The sequence below is a fragment of the Rutidosis leptorrhynchoides genome, chromosome 1 (assembly GCF_046630445.1).
Source record: "Rutidosis leptorrhynchoides isolate AG116_Rl617_1_P2 chromosome 1, CSIRO_AGI_Rlap_v1, whole genome shotgun sequence".
NCBI lineage: Eukaryota > Viridiplantae > Streptophyta > Magnoliopsida > Asterales > Asteraceae > Rutidosis > Rutidosis leptorrhynchoides.
In genome coordinates, this window is record NC_092333.1 from 477657262 (window position 1) to 477676505 (window position 19244).

A 19244-nucleotide genomic window follows, 5' to 3' on the forward strand; every position below is an offset into this window, starting at 1 on the left:
CGAGTTGTTTGATATGGCCAAAGGGTTCGAGTCGCTCATCTTGAGAAAGAGTGGCTTTACCTTCGGTAAAAAGAAGTTTGAAGCTACTAGTCAATCGAATTTTTCTAACAAGAAGCACAAGAAGGGTTCCGAGAGTGTTGGTAGCGTGAAGAAGGGTACTCCCGGTGATTTTTCCTATTCTTGTTACAATTGTGGCCAAAAGGGGCACATGGCTCGCGAATGCCCTAAATCATCGTCCATAACCAAGCTTACTTGTTTTAATTGTGGAAAGGAAGGGCATAAGAGGCCGGAGTGTCCCGAGATGCGCAATGATAATGTTAAGCGTTTAGAGAATGCGGCGGGTACAGCAAGGGGTCGAAACTATTTGATGACCAATGATGAAGCCAAGCAATCGAACGAAGTTGTCTCAGGTACTTTCATGGTTAATTCTAATCCGGCAAGGATTCTATTTGATAGCGGTGCAAATTTTTCGTTTGTGTCTCCTAAATTTGTGCCTAAATTTGATAGACTGTTAGCTAAGTTAAGTCGTCCGGTAGAAGTCGAGATAGCGGACGGCAAGACGGTGCTAGTGGTTGAAGTGTGTGAAAATTGTGATGTTGTTTTCGGTGCCGAAACCTTTAAAATTGATCTCATTCCAATGACCTTGGGCGACTTTGATATTGTTGTGGGTATGGATTGGCTCGATCGTAATAGAGCCGATATTGCATGCCATGAAAAATTTATTCATGTGAAGACCCCAAGTGGGGGAGAGTTAATTATTCATGGTGATAAGCGAAGGAGACCAGTGCCGATATGCACTTTTGCATGGGCACGTCGTTTTGTTGTTAGTGGTGGCATGGCTTTCCTTGCCCATGTTGTTGATACTCGTGATGAGCCACCACCCATTCGTGAAATTCCGGTTGTTAGTGAATTCGAAGACGTTTTTCCGGACGAATTACCAGGTGTTCCGGCGGAAAGACAAGTTGAGTTTCATATTGAGTTGGTTCCGGGAGCTACTCCCATTGCTAAAACTCCTTATCGTTTAGCACCAACGGAAATGCAAGAGTTGTTAAATCAAACCCAAGAGTTGCTCGAGAAGGGTTTTATTCGACCGAGTGCTTCGCCATGGGGCGCTCCGGTATTATTTGTGAAAAAGAAAGATGGAAGTATGCGGATGTGCATCGATTATCGGGAGTTGAATAAAGTGACGATCAAGAATCGTTATCCATTGCCTCGGATTGACGATTTGTTTGACCAACTCCAAGGTGCGACGTATTTCTCAAAGATTGTCCTACGGTCCGGCTATCACCAAATGCGGGTCCGTGAGGAAGACATTGAGAAAACGGCTTTTCGAACGCGTTATGGGCATTTTGAGTTCGTGGTTATGCCTTTTGGTCTTACGAATGCACCGGCGGCATTCATGGATCTTATGAACCGGGTGTGCCAACCCATGTTGGACAAGTCAGTAATAGTGTTCATTGACGACATACTAGTCTACCCGAAAAGTATGAACGAGCATGAACATCATTTGCGTGAAGTATTAAAGACTCTACGAAAGGAGAAGTTGTATGCAAAGTTCTCCAAATGTGAATTTTGGCTAAGGGAAGTTCAATTCCTTGGTCATATTGTGAATGAAAACGGTATTCAAGTAGATCCGGGGAAGATCGAGACGGTGAAGAGTTGGGGACGACCGACTACGCCTACGGAAATCCGAAGTTTTCTCGGATTGGCCGGTTATTATCGTCGGTTTATCCAAGACTTTTCTAAGATTGCTTCTCCATTGACGAAGTTGACGAGAAAGAATGCTAGGTTTAATTGGGAGAACGAGCAAGAAATTACTTTTCAATTGTTAAAAGAGAAGTTGTGTGAAGCTCCGGTGTTAGTGTTGCCGGACGGGGTAGAAGACATGACGGTTTATTGTGATGCTTCTCTAAATGGTCTCGGGTGTGTTCTAATGCAAAGAGGTAAAGTCATCGCTTATGCCTCTCGACAATTAAAGGAACATGAAACGAGATATCCGACTCATGATCTCGAGTTGGCGGCGGTTGTGCATGGGTTGAAAATTTGGCGCCACTACTTGTATGGTGTCAAATGTACGATTTATTCGGATCAAAAGAATTTAAAACATCTTTTTACTCAGCGAGATTTGAATTATCGTCAACGTAGATGGATGGATGTGGTGAAAGACTATGATTGTGAGATACTTTATCATCCGGGTAAGGCGAACGTTGTCGTGGATGCGTTGAGTCGAAAGAGTCAACATCCGGCGATACGAGTAGGATCGTTATGTTTGATTATTACTAATGATTTTCTTGTGAAGCTTGGTGAGGTTCAAATAGAGGCTTACGTTCACAACAAGCATACGGAGCGAATCGTGGGCCAATCGGAGTTTATTACTATGGGTTCGCGTGGGTTGTTGTTTTTTCAAGGAAGGGTGTGGGTGCCTAAGATGGGTCATTACCGACGGGTGCTACTTGATGAAGCACATAAGTCAAAATATTCCATTCACCCGGGCGCGACGAAAATGTATCTTGACTTGAAGAAAGATTATTGGTGGCCGGGCATGAAGCGTGATGTTGTAAAATATGTTGAACAATGTGTTACTTGTTTGCAAGTAAAGGCCGAGCACCAAAAGCCGTATGGTAAATTGTAACCGTTAGAAATTCCGAAATGAAAATGGGAGCACATTACCATGGATTTCATAACAAAGTTACCTAAGACGCCGAGAACCCAATTTGATACGATTTGGGTGATAGTTGACCGATTGACGAAAAGTGCTTTGTTTCTTCCCATTAAAGAAGCAATATCGTCGAAGGCCTTGGCTAAGTTGTTTATCAAGGAAGTGGTCTCGCGACATGGGGTTCCTATATCTATTATTTCAGATCGAGATACCCGTTTCACATCTCGATTTTGGAAAAAGTTTCATGAACATATGGGTACGCAATTAAAGTTGAGCACGGCGTATCATCCTCAAACGGACGGTCAAACCGAACGTACGAATCAAACTTTGGAAGATATGTTACGAGCGTGCATTATTGAATTCGGTGGTAGTTGGGATGAGCAATTGCCTTTGGTGGAATTCTCGTACAATAATAGTTATCATACTAGTATCGGGATGCCACCTTATGAGATGCTTTATGGGCGAAGGTGTCGAACTCCCATTTGTTGGGGAGAAGTGGGTCAAAGAGAAATCGGAAGTACCGATTTGGTTTTGGAGACGAATAACAAGATTGATGTTATTCGGGAACATTTGAAGAAGGCTCAAGATAGACAAAAATCGTATGCCGATAGACGTCGACGAACGATCGAATTTCAAGAAGGTGATATGGTGATGCTTAAGGTTTCGCCATGGAAGGGTATTATTCGATTTCGAAAACGGGGAAGGTTAGCTCCTCGGTTTATTGGGCCATTCAAAGTGTTAGCTCGTGTTGGTGAAGTCGCGTATCGCTTAGAATTACCCGAAGAGCTTGCGGGGATCCATAACACGTTTCACATTTCCCATCTCCGTAAGTGTCTTGCGAATGATTCTTCATGGATGCCATTAGACGAAATCGAACTAAACAACAAGTTAGAATATGTGGAAGAACCGATTGCTATACTAGATGAGAAGGTGAAAATGTTGAGGAATAAAGAGGTGAGGACCTTTAAGGTTCAATGGCGACGGAGTAAAGGTTCCGAGTTCACTTGGGAGCCTGAGGAATTTGTGTTGGTTTATCTTTCCACTTGTCATGCGGCTTGGATCGCGAGGACGCGCTCCGATGTAAGTGGGGGAGAGTTGTAAGACCCGAATATTTTTCCTTGTAAATATGTGTGAATAAGTTATTCAAGTTGTGGGGTTTACGTTGTATTTAATTAAAAGGCAAAAGAAGCTGATCTGGGCAATTGGCGCGCCACGCGGCCTTATGGCGCGCCGCGCCATTACGGGCTGACAGCCCACTTTGTTTTTAATCAAGATATTTTGAGGGCATTTTGGTAAAACCACTTAAGGTTCGACTTTAAGGCTTGGATCAGTTGTTAGGAGTGTCATTTACTCCATATTCACCCACCTTATCATCTTCCAATCAATTCTAGAGAGAGAGTTAGATTCTAGAGTGAGAGAACTCAAATTAAGGAAGAAGAAGCTTGAATCGGGTCAAAGTGCAAGCACTAAAGTTGTTCATCTCCTCAATTGCTACGTTTTGACAGTTGTGGTAAGCCTTAAACCTAACTTCCTTGTTTTAATTGTTTAAGAGCTAGGGTTTGTGTAGGTGATGAACACTAAGACCCATTTGTTAGTAAATTGGGTGTTTTGGGTGAATTTGGGTCATATAGACCCAAAGATGACTAACTAGGGTTTTCAAAGTATTAAACTATGTTTATGAGCCTAAATTGGTTAGTTAATGTACTAGCACACTTATATATATGTAAATGGGTGTTAAGTGGGTTAGTGGGTAACTCGAAATGGGTGTATTGGCTTTAAATGGTCAAATGGGTCATGATGGACCTAAGTGGGTAAATGTAAGTGTTTGATGCATAAACTTTGTGATTGAAAGGTGTTTTAAACTCATCTTGGTTAATGATTAGGGTTTTGGTGTGTGTCGACCCAAAATTAGGGTTAAGGGTTCAAATGGGTTGAAATTGCACCTTGGGTCAAAATGACTTAGGAATGGTGGAAGAATTGGTTGACCGACTTGAGTTTGCGTTTGATAATATGTATAATGTGATAGGTACGTTACTTTGAGGTTTTGCAAGCTCGGTTATCTTTCACGAAGACTCTAAGGTGAGTGGAATAATTATATGCGTGGATATATAATGTATTTATTTGTGTAGCGTGAGATGTGAAGTGTCGATGTGATAAGACACCACAATCACGTGGCGAGTGAAGTGTCGAGGTGTTAAGACGCCACTCGGGAGTGAAGTATCGACGTGTTAAGATGCCACTCCATGTAAGGTGAAGAGTGAAGTGTCGAAGTGTTAAGACGCCACTCGGGGTGAAGTGCCGAAGTGTTAAGGCGCCACCCGGGGTGAAGTATCGAAGTGTTAAGATGCCACCCGAGGGGTTAGTGTGCGAAGTGTTAAGTGCACTAATGGTTGTTGTGAACACCGACGGTCTTTAAACACCGTTCCTTGTGCGATTGGTTAACCATGGTTTGTGTTGTAGTGTGAGCATATTACCTTTGTACATGTTATATATGCTTGTGATATGCTAGCTTGATTATTGGAGGTTATAGCTTGTAAATGTGACGATAAGCTAATTGTGTTTGCTAGCATGTTTGCGGTATTTGTGTAAGTGATTGCAAGTAGGTATATTATATATGTACTCGTATAATTATTGCATTCACTAAGCTTTGCTTACCCTCTCGTTGTTTACCATTTTATAGGTTCGGTTTTGGACAAGGGTAAGGGCATCGTTTTGGACTAGAGATCCTGCTTGATGCTAGGGGACGCTTTTGGCTTTAGTAGCTCTTGGAGTTTGACCGATAGTTGGGTAGTTTAATCCCAAACGCCATGCTCATTGTGTAGTTTGGAACTTAAACTTTTTGGTGGTCGAAACTCTTAACTTGTATTAAACTTGTAATTTAGGTCGTGTGGGCCCCGCTTGTAAAACATTGATTTTATGTTTGAAACAGGTTAGTGTTACATATTTGGATGTATGGTAAAAAGCGTTTCGTCTAAAAGTGTCGGGAACTAGTCAATCTTTTTCGCATTTTGAGACTTTCCGGACAGACCCGAATGGCGCGCCGCGCCGCGCCAATTCACTGTGCAGCAAATTTTTTTTTTTTTGTATTTAAGCATGGTTTGGTCGAGGGTTGGTTTGGGTCGTTACATTTGATCTCGAAATCCATTGAGTTCCCCAAATTTACCATAAGTAGGTTGTAAAAATGGTTGATTTGTTCTTGTTTGATAACTGGAATATACGCGTTGTTCGTGGGAACCAGCGTTGTGAGTTTGAGTAACCTTGGGGATCTGTGATGAAGGAATCATCTTCTCCAATGAACATGTTGATTCTGAAATCTTTGGTTCGTTGTAGTCTGGGATTTCAACTTGTATACCCATTGACATCATTATTGGTTTTATATTTTGTGTCGATTTGACATCTAATTCATGTTGCAGATCAGAAATGCGTTTTTCAAAGACATGAGTTGAGGTTCGGTTATGTGTTTGAAGATTATCAACAATTGTACGCAGTTGTAGAATGGTCTTTGAATCAAACTCATGTTTGGACTTGAGATGACCATTTTCTGACTGAAGAGTCCGAACTGTCTTATTTTCTTCTATGAGATGAATAATTTTCTCTTTGGGTCGATTATTCAGTGTCTCTAAGTTGAATCGTTCTTTGTAGAAAGAATCTTTTTGACTTTGTAGCTCTGCTTGACTTTCCTTGTACAATCATACTTGACTCTCCAAATCGTTTTGAAGAGTAGACACTTTCTTTTGTAAGAGCTCCTCCCGTGATTTGCTCTCTGAAAGTTCAAAATCTTCATAGATTTTGATTGTACACATCTGGTGTTTAAATCTTTCTAAATCTGGTCCTCTCATCCAACAAGTACACACAGCATTTAGATGTTTTTGATTATCATCTGATGTTGGTACTGGAGGTGGCACTAAAGAATTATTCGTCATTTGAAGTCTTTGCAAGAAACCGAACTTGTGAAAATTCGTTAGAAAGTTAAACGAAATTCGTTAATTTTTTTTTTTTTTTTAAACTTTGTTAATCCTTTCCGTTAGTGATTTAATTGGATCAGGTGACTCTTGTTAGGCTTGAATCTGTTGATGAATCCACATAATAATTGGGCTTTGACAATCTATGGACTGATCATGAGCTTCTACAATTATTCCTTCAAGAATTAATAACTAAAAAAAATATACAGGAGTTGGGATTCGAACCCTGGTAACTCTTGTATATAATCTAGACCTTTATCAACGAGCTACTTGTGAGAATCTGGTTAGGATGCCCAAATAAAATTTTATAACCTCTTCAAACCTGCTGTCTTCTTCTTTAAGAATTAAAGCTCACGGCCACTGTATTGTGTCGTCACTTTGCTAACTCCCCAAAACGAATACGCTATGTATAGATCCTAATTCGTCTTCAGTTCAATTCATCTTAAATCAAACTGAATCAAACAAGCCTAGGTATCTTCTTCGTTCTCTTCTCTCGTCTTTTTCCCAAATCACCAAAGACAAACCCTAATTTTGAAATAAAATTGGGCAGCACTTCGTTATGTTTACAATTAATTGATGAGTACGTATCCGTACGGTTACCAATTGTAACCGGGTTGTGATTGAATGTATCCGGACGGTTGAAGATTGAATCCGGATGTTTATATACGGTTAAAGTATTGCATCCGGGTTGTGTCGTTTGAGAGATACGGATGAAGAAGGATACGGATATAGACACGGTTTGAATGTATCCGGGTAATATGATACGGATTCAACACAAGAGACTTACGGTTACAGTTCTTGAAGACTGTTAGATTTCAGGTGCCCGGAAAATACTGTTACGGTGGTTTATGGTGGCTAGACGACGGTGAAAACTCAAAATAGCACGAAATCACGAGGAAGCTTGATGAAAGTGATCGGAAAAGACTTCCTAAGCTTCGTTTAACTGGAATCAAACAGGCATCGATCCTATAACACTATAAATTTGCAGATTCAAATCTCTTTTCTATGAAGAACACTAGAAACTGAATTTTTCAAAATTAGAACTCGTTTCAACGAATTAACTTCTGAAATTTGGATCGAATGTTCATTAGATGATACTGAAGCTTTCTACATTTACAGAATTGATCGAAACATTTAGGAATTAAAAACCGTCAAAATCAGCTCAAAACTTGAAAAGCTTGAAAAACAGAATTTCTGATCGAATTAGAACACGAATCAGTTCTGGATCGATTAGGACTAGCCTATTATGCTCTGATACCACATGTTTAGCTTAAATCTCAGTTAAATTCGTGTTCTATAGCTTGATTGAATAAACACATAGAGTATATGTATACGTATATGCTGTAAGTATATGTATGTATATGAATATAGATGATGATAAGATGATGAATACAGATTATACACACAACAATGTGCCAAAATTCATTAAGTGTAAGTTGCTACAAGGTTGAGAGGAAATGGTGAACTAGGTGAAAGTGAAGGTGAGGGAGTTGCTTTGTTCTTAAGCTAGGTTAGGGGTAATTATATGCTAACAATAGTACAACAAATCTCATCTATTATATTGATCCTAACATAATTTATTATACAATTACATAATAATTATACAATTACATAATCTATTATAATTGTTACAATTACATAATTTATTATATTGATCCTAACATAATTTATTTACATAATTTATTACAGTATATGATTATAATATTAATAGTAAATCTTATTATAAGTGAATAAAAATAAAAATATACAAAAAAATAAACATATAATTAAATTAAATTAAAAAATATTAACAGAAAATATTAGGTAATATATGAGTGAGCTCGAGCCGAGCTCTAGCCAAACTCGAGCTTCTATAATATCAAACAAGCCGAACTCGAGCTTAAGATAAATAGTAACATTACAAAAAATATACTTAAAAATAATAATGAACATGCCACCTTGTTCTAGGCTCGAGGGCCTTTTTTTCCACCTCGTTCTAGGCCCTCAAATTCTCGAGACCGGCCCTCATGAGAATACTCGTGCTACGCAAAAAAAAAAAAAAAAATTATATAATAATAAAAAAATAAAAATAAAAAAATAGCAAAGACGGTGGAATAGTGGTAGTTGAGAATTCGAAATTAAAGGCATATTCACATTTTTCCTATACCAGATACGCTAGTAGATGACCAAATCAGTGACTAGAAGTCTAGAACGATTAACAGCTTAATGGAGCAAGATTGTTGCTCCAAATTTTTGATTAACCTAAATATCGGAATCTCTTTGCAAACCAATTAATCTCAGAGTACTTGTTTCTAGTGGGGTGAACTTGAGTGAAAAAATACAATTTAATTGCAAATTCTTTTTGAAAGAAATTATATTCAGTTACCATTTAGAGGAGTCGGTATGTCGTCTCCCATTTGAAGTGATTGAAGACTTTACTCCCCTATTTAATCAAACTCGAGAATATTGTTATACATTTACAAATACTTGTTGTGAAAAGGATGAGCTTTTTTAATAATGAATATCAAGTATGTTTTGTTGGCTGTTATTTTTAGATCCGAATGCAATATGTTACAAAATCATGAAAACTTTAGCCACTCACCTGAGAGAAAAACAAATTTGCAAGTACCCTGACTTGTGAAGAGATTAAGTAATTAAATCATTTGGTTGCTTACAACCTCGTGTTATAGCTTATGTGGTAGTGGCATGCATCTCTTAACGAGAGGTCACGAGTTCGACTCTCGTAGGGTACTGCACACAACGTTACCCCTAAACCCTTGAATTCCACCCAAGGGTGCCTTACACACGTCACGTTGCGGGGGCAGTGGGGGAGGGGGATTTTACCGGCCATGCCCTCGAATTGGGTCGGGTTTCATCCTGGGCAACAGCTGGGGCGAATTATGCAACTACTAGAGATTAACGTGTGGTGGTTTAGTCCCCTGGGGCGATCCCAAACTGCTGTTCAAAGAAAAATCATTTGGTTGCTTGCTCCCACATTTGTTCACATCTTCAGTAAAAGTCATCGTATAATACCGAGTGCATGTGAATCAAACCAATTAGACAGTAACGAAACGTAACAGATACGTAGCAACAATTGGACAAATAATCTCATACTTTAACAGATTAGCACTATAAGGAACTCATGGTTTCATCTAAAAAGAGATCTATCAATTTGTAACAACAATCACAACTACAAAAACCACTGGATGGATCTCTTACCGGCAGGATGTGAAAAAGATGCAGTATCGAACACAATTTGGCACCATGGTCATATATGAAATGCAAGAGCCAGAGTTGTTGGTTTTAAACTTCCTCAGTTTGGGCCAATGAGAAGATTATTGTTTGTTATGCACCTGATTTAAACTTAAACTTCCATCATAACACTACTTGGATCAATATGATCAAAGTTGTAACTAGATTCATCCCCTCCCCTTCACCCCAAGACTAGACCTTATACTCGCACCAAGTTCCACAGCATCCGTTACCTACATTATTAAAGCCGAGTTGTTAGTGCAGCCTGATCTGAGCTTCTGTGTAATGTATGATTATAAATAGTGCATGTGCATGCGTGACTGTGTGTTTAAGAATGCCAACTAGATTTCCATTCAGTGTAATTGACTTTTGTTGCAAACAATTAGGTGTTTGTCTGTTTTTTAAGATGTTTTTGCCTGAAAACCATGTCTGTGAAGAAGATGTGGTCTAAAAGTCTGTATGCTCAATAGTGAAGACTGTTTGTTTTTATGTCTGCAAAATAACTTAATTCTGTCTGCAACACTTATAAGCATATATCTATGCGAGGTTGCAGACAAAATAAGACATTATTTTATCTTATGTCTTCAAAAGAAAACATAAGACATAAGACAAAATAAAAACGTCTTCGGGCACATAAGACAAAATAAAAACGTCTTCGGGTACATAAGACATAAGGTTCCAAATTGAACTAGTTTATGATAATCAGGTACCAGCTTCGGGTGAGAGTTAATGCTAACGGGTCCAACAGGTAACATAACCTTTTTCGCTAAGCTGAAAAAACGGTGGAACGGGACAAAAATGTCCAAAGTGACCCAAAGTATAGTCTATACGCATAAAACCTCTTATATCAGTTTTATTTAAGAATAAGTTTATCACTGTAATAAGAAGATTAAATTTGATCATATTTGAACCAGTTACTTCTTAATGAACTCAAAAATAAAGGGAAAAGTGTTTGTGGTCTCGAACCAGCTGATCCCGACCCATATTGATATGTACCAAATAACTATCTATTCTGATTAGTTACCATATCCTACCTATTCAACCCACGAAACTTGCCAACTCTACAAGAAACCATTGTTATTGAAATGTTGTTTTATTTCATTAATGTGAGCAATCTCAACAAATTAGTGGCAAGGTAAATGCTAAACAAGGCCATCACACTTAGCACTTTTACTTGAATATGAAAACAACATACACAACACATGTACATCAACCAAGACTCGCAAATACAGTCGAAACATTTATCAGTAGACTAACCAATTCAACATATGCACATAGATCAAATAGAGATCAAGAAAAGTGATATCAAGTTGAAGGTCACATGAGCCATAAGAACCACACAGAAGCAGCTTAATGCAAAGGGTTTCTGTTTGCATCAAAAAAATGTGGTAATTCACATAACAAATGCGGTACTAACCTCATTCAGGTAAGTACTTTTAACAATGAAATGAAAACAAAACAAATGTATTTCACATATACTCTGTCACATTTAAAAGGGGTAGTGATAATTCACCATCCTTAAAAACACCATACATATGTATTTATAGCGTCGATTTATTGGCGACTTGACTGACTCTTAGAGCCTAAAGTAAATTTCAGACAGGATTTAAAACCCATGAAAATTTGATTTTACCATTTTCATGGCGTCTCAATTTTATTTCTAATTTTCTTACCACATGAGCTACAACATCATAACTGCAATCATTCACATAGTTGTTGGCAATAGTTTTTACTCCTAGTCTACTATGATTATCGATTTATCGGATTCCCAATCCAAATGAAAATACACCTACTTACACATTAACTCGAAAATAACTGAAAACACATGATGAAAATGAGCTTTGAGTTATATTTGAGTACTTAAAAAAATCTAACCTAAAACTAAACAAATTTCAAAATAATTAGTAAAAAACAATTCAACAATCACCCGTACATTCAATTCAACATAATTAACACAAATTGGGCGTTTCATGACCTAAACCTAACCAATCATTGTACAAATGTAATTTCAGAATATGAAAAATTAATCGTAAAATTAAGGTAGAGAGCGGACCGAGTGGATGCCAGAGGCACTTAGGGTTCCGACGGTGGCAGTGGCGGTAGCGCCAACGAATAAAGAAGCTATACCAAAAGCTTTTAGCGGCATGAGACGTGAGTCACCGGAGTAGCCTTTACGGATCGAGTATATTCCATAAACAACTTGTACACCACTAGCGGCGGCCCACCACCAGTAACCGCTGCCGCCGTTGGTGTTGTTATTGGTCTCTTTCTCCATTTGATCGCCGCCGGATCTGGATATTGTGATATTATTAATACTATTTGAATTTGAAATATTGAAAGGATAGATAGAATTGAAAATGATACAGCTCAAAGAATGCTATATTGTTTTTACTTCTTCCTGAATTGAAATTGAATTTTTAAGTTTAGAGTTTTTTTTTGGGCGAAAGTGAGAGAAACCACAAAATAATACTCTCTCGTTTTACCCGCTCCTTTGCACTTAAGGGACGAAGATGGTGTCGTGGAAAGCTCGCAGGTTGTAGCAAATGATGTTCGGGCTAAGGTAGACATCGGATCCGAGTCTGGTATTGATGGGATTGAGGGTCCTTCGGTTTCATCCAATGTCAGCTCTCCTACTAGATTTACGTATTAATCTAGAAGTAAGAAAAAGGTTACGTACGAATAACTCGACGGTAAGTTTTCGAGGCCGATTATCAAAGACAAGGGCAAGAACGTTTCTTCCAGTACGGTGAAGGACGGTGGTCGTTAGCTTTCGTTATGTGATTTTTTGTTCCTTTTGTGCTTTGTTATAGGTTTTCTTAAGTCATTTGGTTTTGTTTAGTTGAGTTTACTTTCTTGCTTTGAGGCATGTGGATTTCCCTTTGTATCTTCTCGTTTTGAATCGTTCATCTTTTTGATGAATGGATAGTTAATAAAGTTATCGTCTTTTTCGTCGAAAAAAAAATTTAAAAAAAAAAAAAAAAAAGGGAGCATAGAGAAGCCCCAAAACACTATTAACTATTCCCTGGATCCATAACTAATTCTTTAATACGGAGTATTTCATTTTGAACTATCAAATTAACGGTACCATTAGCCCTATTGTACATGAATTAAACTATTGTACAATTTAATAACTTCTCAATGACTTTTAAAAACCACCTCATCCAAATATACAATAAATTATGCATTGAAAATTCCTTAAGTATAAGGTCTATGGTTAGACAATCTCAAAAAATAATCGGATTATTTCATTTTTTATCTGTTTATAAAATATATAAATAGATAAAAAAAAATAAGGTAAGATTTTTTAGATCATTATTTTATGCGTGTAAGACGAAAAAAATTGATAAAAAGTAAAAGTTAACTTGTAAAGTAACAAAAAATATAATATAATGATTCTTGAAACTTGTGTTTTTTGATTGTAGGCAATTAATATGAGACGGGAAAAATAATAAACAAAATATCAAAGCAAAAAAATAATAATAATAAACTAAGCAAAATCAACCTAAAGACAGAAGGATTCAAGACCAAAATCGGTCGAGTGACCCAAAATAAAAACATTACACTACAACACATAGTATCAAACCCAAACACATCTAAAAAAAAAAAAAAGTGTCGCCGAACAAAATTAAAAACAATACTAACTCGAGGACCCGTCACAGTCTTCAATATCGCTAAAAAAAGATTTCTAACTTATTCACAACAAAACCAGATTTCTTGGTCTTAAAAACTAGTTTAACAAATTTCCTCTCCACTTTGATGAAACGATTTGACTTGTCTTATCTTAAAGAGAACGTAAATCACTTAACATACCCACAAAATGAAGAATCCTACTTCATTTTCTAACATTATCTACCAACTTTAGTTGCATCAACATTCTCAACAAGATCAAAATTATCGACCACATCATTAATCGAGTCAACACTGTTCGAAACATTCAAATTAGCTTTCTTTTAACTTTGGACTTCGAAGTGCCAACCGAAGTTGCACCATTTTCACAAATCGAAAGCAATCATTGTCACTTCCCATATTATATAAGGATTTTTCTAAACATAGCCTTAAGGGCTATGCTTAAGAAATTTTTAGATGCTTAAATGATGGTACATAAATAAATATTAGTGAGGTAGTTATAAACATAGTATGGTGGTTATTAGTATAGTACAAATAAATCATGCATGTCCTAGAATCTTAAAGATAGCCCCTACGGCTATCTTTATAAAATTCCATTATACAAATACAAAGGTTGATTTATTTTTAATTTCTATTCTATTTTATTTTAGATTTACATTTAATTTTATTCAAATAAAATTTGAATATTCTTCTACATTAACTGAATTCCTATTTTCTAACATTATTATATTTTTTTATCTTTTGTTAGAACGACAAAAAAGTAGAGTTTGTTAGCTAGAAGTTGGGGAATAAAAGTGAAGGAAAACTAATAGATTAAAAACATAGTGCGTTTTGGGTCTAGGTAATCGGCTCTCGGGCCAAGTATGAAGATGATTTAAAAAAAGTTTGCGTTCGGGTATGGAAATGATTTAACACAAACTCGCGTACACGACCCGTACAACTGACTCGATGGAAATTTCAGTTTCAGTAATAACAATAATAGAATTAAAAATTAATAATAATAATAATAATAATAATAATAATAATAATAATAATAATAATAATTACTATTATTATTATTAATTAATTATAATAATAATAATAATAATAATAATAATAATAATAATAATAATAATAATAATAATAATAATAATAATAATAATAATAATCTAAGTTACAATATACAATTGTTAAATATTTATATGTAATTAATTTTTTTAAAATTATTACTCATATTATTAGCATTATTAAAATAAAAATATAAATAGGTAAATGTTGAATGAGAATTAGGAGGATATTCGATTCACACAGAAAAACTTGTTAACCAGAGAATAACTAAGTAAATGGAGATCTTCATTTACCACGGGAAAATCTGATAACCCGACAATTAGTATGTAATGAGACTCGACGGGTATGGGTCCGCATTTGAGACATGATTTCTTAATCGAGTTCGGATACAAGATTACCTAGAACCAGCCCAAATCCGATCCGATAACATCTTTAAACAATAAAGCAATATATAAGTGCAAATGAAGGTAAAAAAAGAAAAAGAAGAAGATGAAATGGCTTTATGCACGCAGCTACAGTAACCAACGCGAGAAATACTATTGCCCGCAGACAAAAAGAACATAGTGTAAGAAAAAGTGACACGTATTTTGTGATAACTTTTCAGTTTTACACCCTATTTTTCTTTTTTGTCTTTTTTTTTTTTTTTTGAAAAGCAAGAATTTTATTTTATTAGATGTAACGACCCAACCCGTTAATTAACACAAAACTTTTTTTTTACTAAGCATTTCAGTCTGTACCTAGGCGCGGCACGCCACTTCCCTGCCACGGCGCGGCTCACACTAGGAATTGAAGGTCAGCACCTTTAAAACGACTGTTACTGATGTGTAATTTCATACTCTAAAAATAACTAGTAAAAACTACCCAATAATTATCACACAATATAGGCAACTAATCCTGATCGTGCAGTAATTTATAAGTAATGCTGACCAGTTCGTCCATAGAGAGCAGTTTTATCAGAAACTTTAACTAATAATTATTCTAGTAAAAAAATGGGGTTGTTTTGTTCAGAAAACAATTGCGTAATAAGATTAAATTAAATCAATAAAGACAAAGGTATCCACTTAGAATCAATTCACTTGGATCAGGATTGCTGTTAAGTTCACTTTAAAAACAATTATAATGGTGGTAACACTGTAATTATCTCTCGATTCTCACAGATTATCAACTAAATCCTTAGCTCAACTCTCATTGATCCTAATTCTCTAATCTAGTTACCAAGATATTAAACAATACATTAATCTAGCTTGAATTAGTTAAGTATCCCTAACAATTCCACAATTATCAAGGTTTCTCATAGTTTAATTACTAGTTAATTAATTACACCGGTCTCCCGTATATAACTAACTAAAGTCCTAAGTTATTCACGTTCAATAACCTAGTAAAGATCAACACTTATTCAACTCTCGTTTACTAGTTAATAAACTCTGCAACTTCAACTAATTGATTAACCCTTATAACATTCGTTCTTAGCTAAACAATATATGAATAATGAGATCTAATCGTTTAATTCATAAGATAGCAATCCTTCACCTTAGTTCAATCATCTAAGTAGATACAACTAATTTAGCTACTCATATTAAAGCAAAGAACACAAGAGAATAAAAGATAAACAATTGAATTCATTAAATTGAATGTAAATAAAAGTAATAGAAAGATTAACACTAACCAAAATTATTGCAATAATGTAAACCCAATGAAAAGTTGATAGAAAAGCTATAAGATGCGTAACCTAGCTGCTAGAGAACCAAAATTCATCTTAGAAAACTGAATACCCTAAAAAGGGCTAAAACGCGTTTAAATAGTAAATAAAAAATCTGAAGTTGGCTGAAATCTCGCGGCCGTATTAAGGTGGATCGCGACCGCGAGTCTTCATCAAAAATCGCGACCGCATTGTAGTGTGATGTGAGCGCGAGATTCCTTGATCTTTGTTTCCGAATTTCTGTTAATGCAATGCGACCGCGAGAATTTAATCACGGGCAACTACCAAAATCGCGACCGCATTAAAGGTTGATGCGGCCGCGAGATGTGCTGTTTCGACCAGTATTTCCTGTTTCAACAATAAACTTCGATGCTTTGCTTCGACTTTCGATTTCCTTCTTGAAAACAGTGAAACTTTCACCCAAATATCTTCCAAAACAATATAACTCTTCAAACCATCTTGTAGGAATGTAACAACTCAAACTTTAACAATTTATTCACCATTTCTTCAATTTATATCCAAAAACCAAATATAAACGACCCGATATTGCGAGTAAAAATATGTATAAATGAGGCAATATCAAAATCCCCCACACTTGAACCTTGCTTGTCCTCAAGCAAGTCTATCTTCAAACAATATCAACTCTAACAAAAATAACATACTTGAACAAGTCTTCAGTAATAATAGAATCAAAAACACACCGATATCGTCTTCAAAATCATTAAATCCATATCGTGTAGTCTTCAACAAAACAAGCGCAAGGTTCAAGCCTTCAATCAAATATAGTCTTCAAAATCGAACTTATAATCACCCAAAAGCTTCATTACCCCGAATCAAGAGCACCACGTGCGAAACCAAGAAGAATTTGGCCTTAGGGAAAACAAGACCTTAAGAAAACCATTTTTATATTTTAAGAACGAGAAAACTAACTAAATTTTTACACAAAACAAGTTTTTCGAAAATTATGGGTTTTAAGGTTATGTGCTTTCAAAACCATCTCGGTTTTGAGACAAGCTTTCAAAATTTTTAAAAATTCCTAATTTTTTCAACAATTTAGTCAAAAATAAAACTCAAGCCAAGTGTATTACATTCGCGAGAATTTATATCTCTCCCCCCACACTTAAGATCATGTAATGTCCTCATTTACATGAAATCATGTAAATAAAATATAAATTCGAGAGGACAATAGAGTGAATGGGAAAAACATAACCGGCAACATAATCGTGAAACGGAGTGACAGACGGCTCTGCACTGACGGCCATCCTCGATTGTCATCACATGATGGTACCTGCAATGATTACAAAAGAACAAAACACAAAAAGAAAAAAAAAACTATTTTTGAATTTTTGGGTTTTTCAAATTTTTAGGGTTTTTTTAGTTTTAAAACTCACGCAATATACAAGGTTACAAGGATATACATTGTGCAAGTTTATTAACGAGTCTTGCACTAGACTCCACCTTCCTCTCAACTGATGCCCGAATGATACACGGTTCCATCCTTCAACCCACCAGAACCTTTAATCGAATTTCTATAACCAATCGCATTTAATAACCAAACATCCGCCATCTTTGACTCCTTGGTAAACTCACTAAGTTTTTTCTTTTCCTTTCTAGAAATATTTGAAACCAATTTATTCCTAACATGCTCATATTTCTCAGACATTGAATTCCTAACCCGATTGTACAACCTCCTTATTGATTTATCAATAACACTATCCTCGGGCGGTTTATCAATAAGCTTCTCCTCTATCTTTCCCCCACACTTATTCGGTTTACTAGCTTCAGTTTCAACACTAGTAATTACATTCACATAATCTACAGGTGCGAGTGGTGGTTTAACACTAAAATTAGTCTGAAAGCTTAAGGTTTTACCTCTATCCCTCAAAATCAATTTACAAGTCCTCCGGTCAGTTAATGCACCGGCAGTTACTAAAAATGGTCTACCTAAAACAATGGGTACAACCTTATCTTCTGGCATATCAACAACTACAAAATCAGCTGGAAACTCTAATTTGCCTACCTTAACCACCAAATTTTCAGCAATTCCTATGGGTTTACTATTCGACTGGTTAACCAATATAACTCCAGTATTAGTCGACTTAAGCTCATTCAAACCCAAGCGTGAATAAACAGATAACGGCATAAGATTGATACTCACACCTGAATCAGTTAAACACTTAAAAATTTCAGAGTCATCAATCCTACAGGGCACTATGAATGGCCCTGGATCACCTAACTTTGGTGGCATATTACTTTTTTCCAAAATAGCAGCACACTCCGCTTCAAGAAACGCGAAGGATGCCTGCTCGTGCTCACCCTTCTTCTCCATTAAATCTTTTAAAAATTTCCCATAATTGAGCATACCTGCAAGAACATCAACCAAAGGTACATTCACACAAATATTATCAATATTGTCAGGCAGCTTACAAACAGTTTCCTTTGATTGCTGGGATTGGATGGCTTTCGGATATGGAATGGGCGGCTTGTAAACCTGCAACTTAGGTGAAGATATCACCTTTTCTTCCACTTCAATCTTCTCATCATTATTCATCCTAAACTTGGGAGACTCGGTCGTCTTAACACTTTTCACCTCAGACTCTTGATTACCCGAACTAGAAGAACTCCCCGTCATTAAACTCATTAAGTAATTACCATACGTGGGAGTTATATCACTAACTCTAATCCAGCAGTCTTCACCATTATGAGTATAAGTCGGAATAACCTCATCGGAATCATATCCCTCAAAGCTAGAAACAACATTCACCTGTGAATAGGTAGAAACCTGAGGATCTTTATTCTTCATATCACTTCGATGGTTATTAGTCAAGATTGTTCGGGGCTGCCCATTGACGTTAGGGTTCATTTGGGTAGTTGATGCGAGAGCACCCGGTGGTCTCTCCGTTAACACTTGGGATATATGACCCACTTCCTGTTCCAAATTCTGCATTGAATCCTGTTGAAGCCTCAATTGTTGCTTTGTCACATCACTGTCTTGTCTTAAGGCCGTAATACTTTCATT

At 36.5% G+C, this 19244-nt stretch overlaps 1 protein-coding gene across 3 annotated transcripts; it reads right to left on the reverse strand.

Moving 5' to 3' along the window:
- Window positions 1-9647: 9647 nt before the first annotated feature.
- LOC139874842 (uncharacterized) lies at window positions 9648-12464 on the reverse strand. Of its 3 annotated transcripts, none has more exons than XM_071862242.1 (3): window positions 12336-12464; window positions 11906-12143; window positions 9648-10085 (listed from the first exon to the last, which is right to left on the reverse strand). In XM_071862242.1, exons 2-3 carry the CDS (start codon window positions 12125-12127, stop codon window positions 10020-10022), a joined length of 288 nt encoding a protein of 95 aa, XP_071718343.1. In that variant the 5' UTR covers window positions 12128-12143; window positions 12336-12464; the 3' UTR covers window positions 9648-10019. The 3 variants fall into 3 exon arrangements, with proteins under 3 accessions (XP_071718343.1, XP_071718338.1, XP_071718342.1); XM_071862237.1 differs by having other exon boundaries at window positions 12245-12455; XM_071862241.1 differs by having other exon boundaries at window positions 12323-12429.
- Between the last annotated feature and the right edge of the window lie 6780 nt (window positions 12465-19244).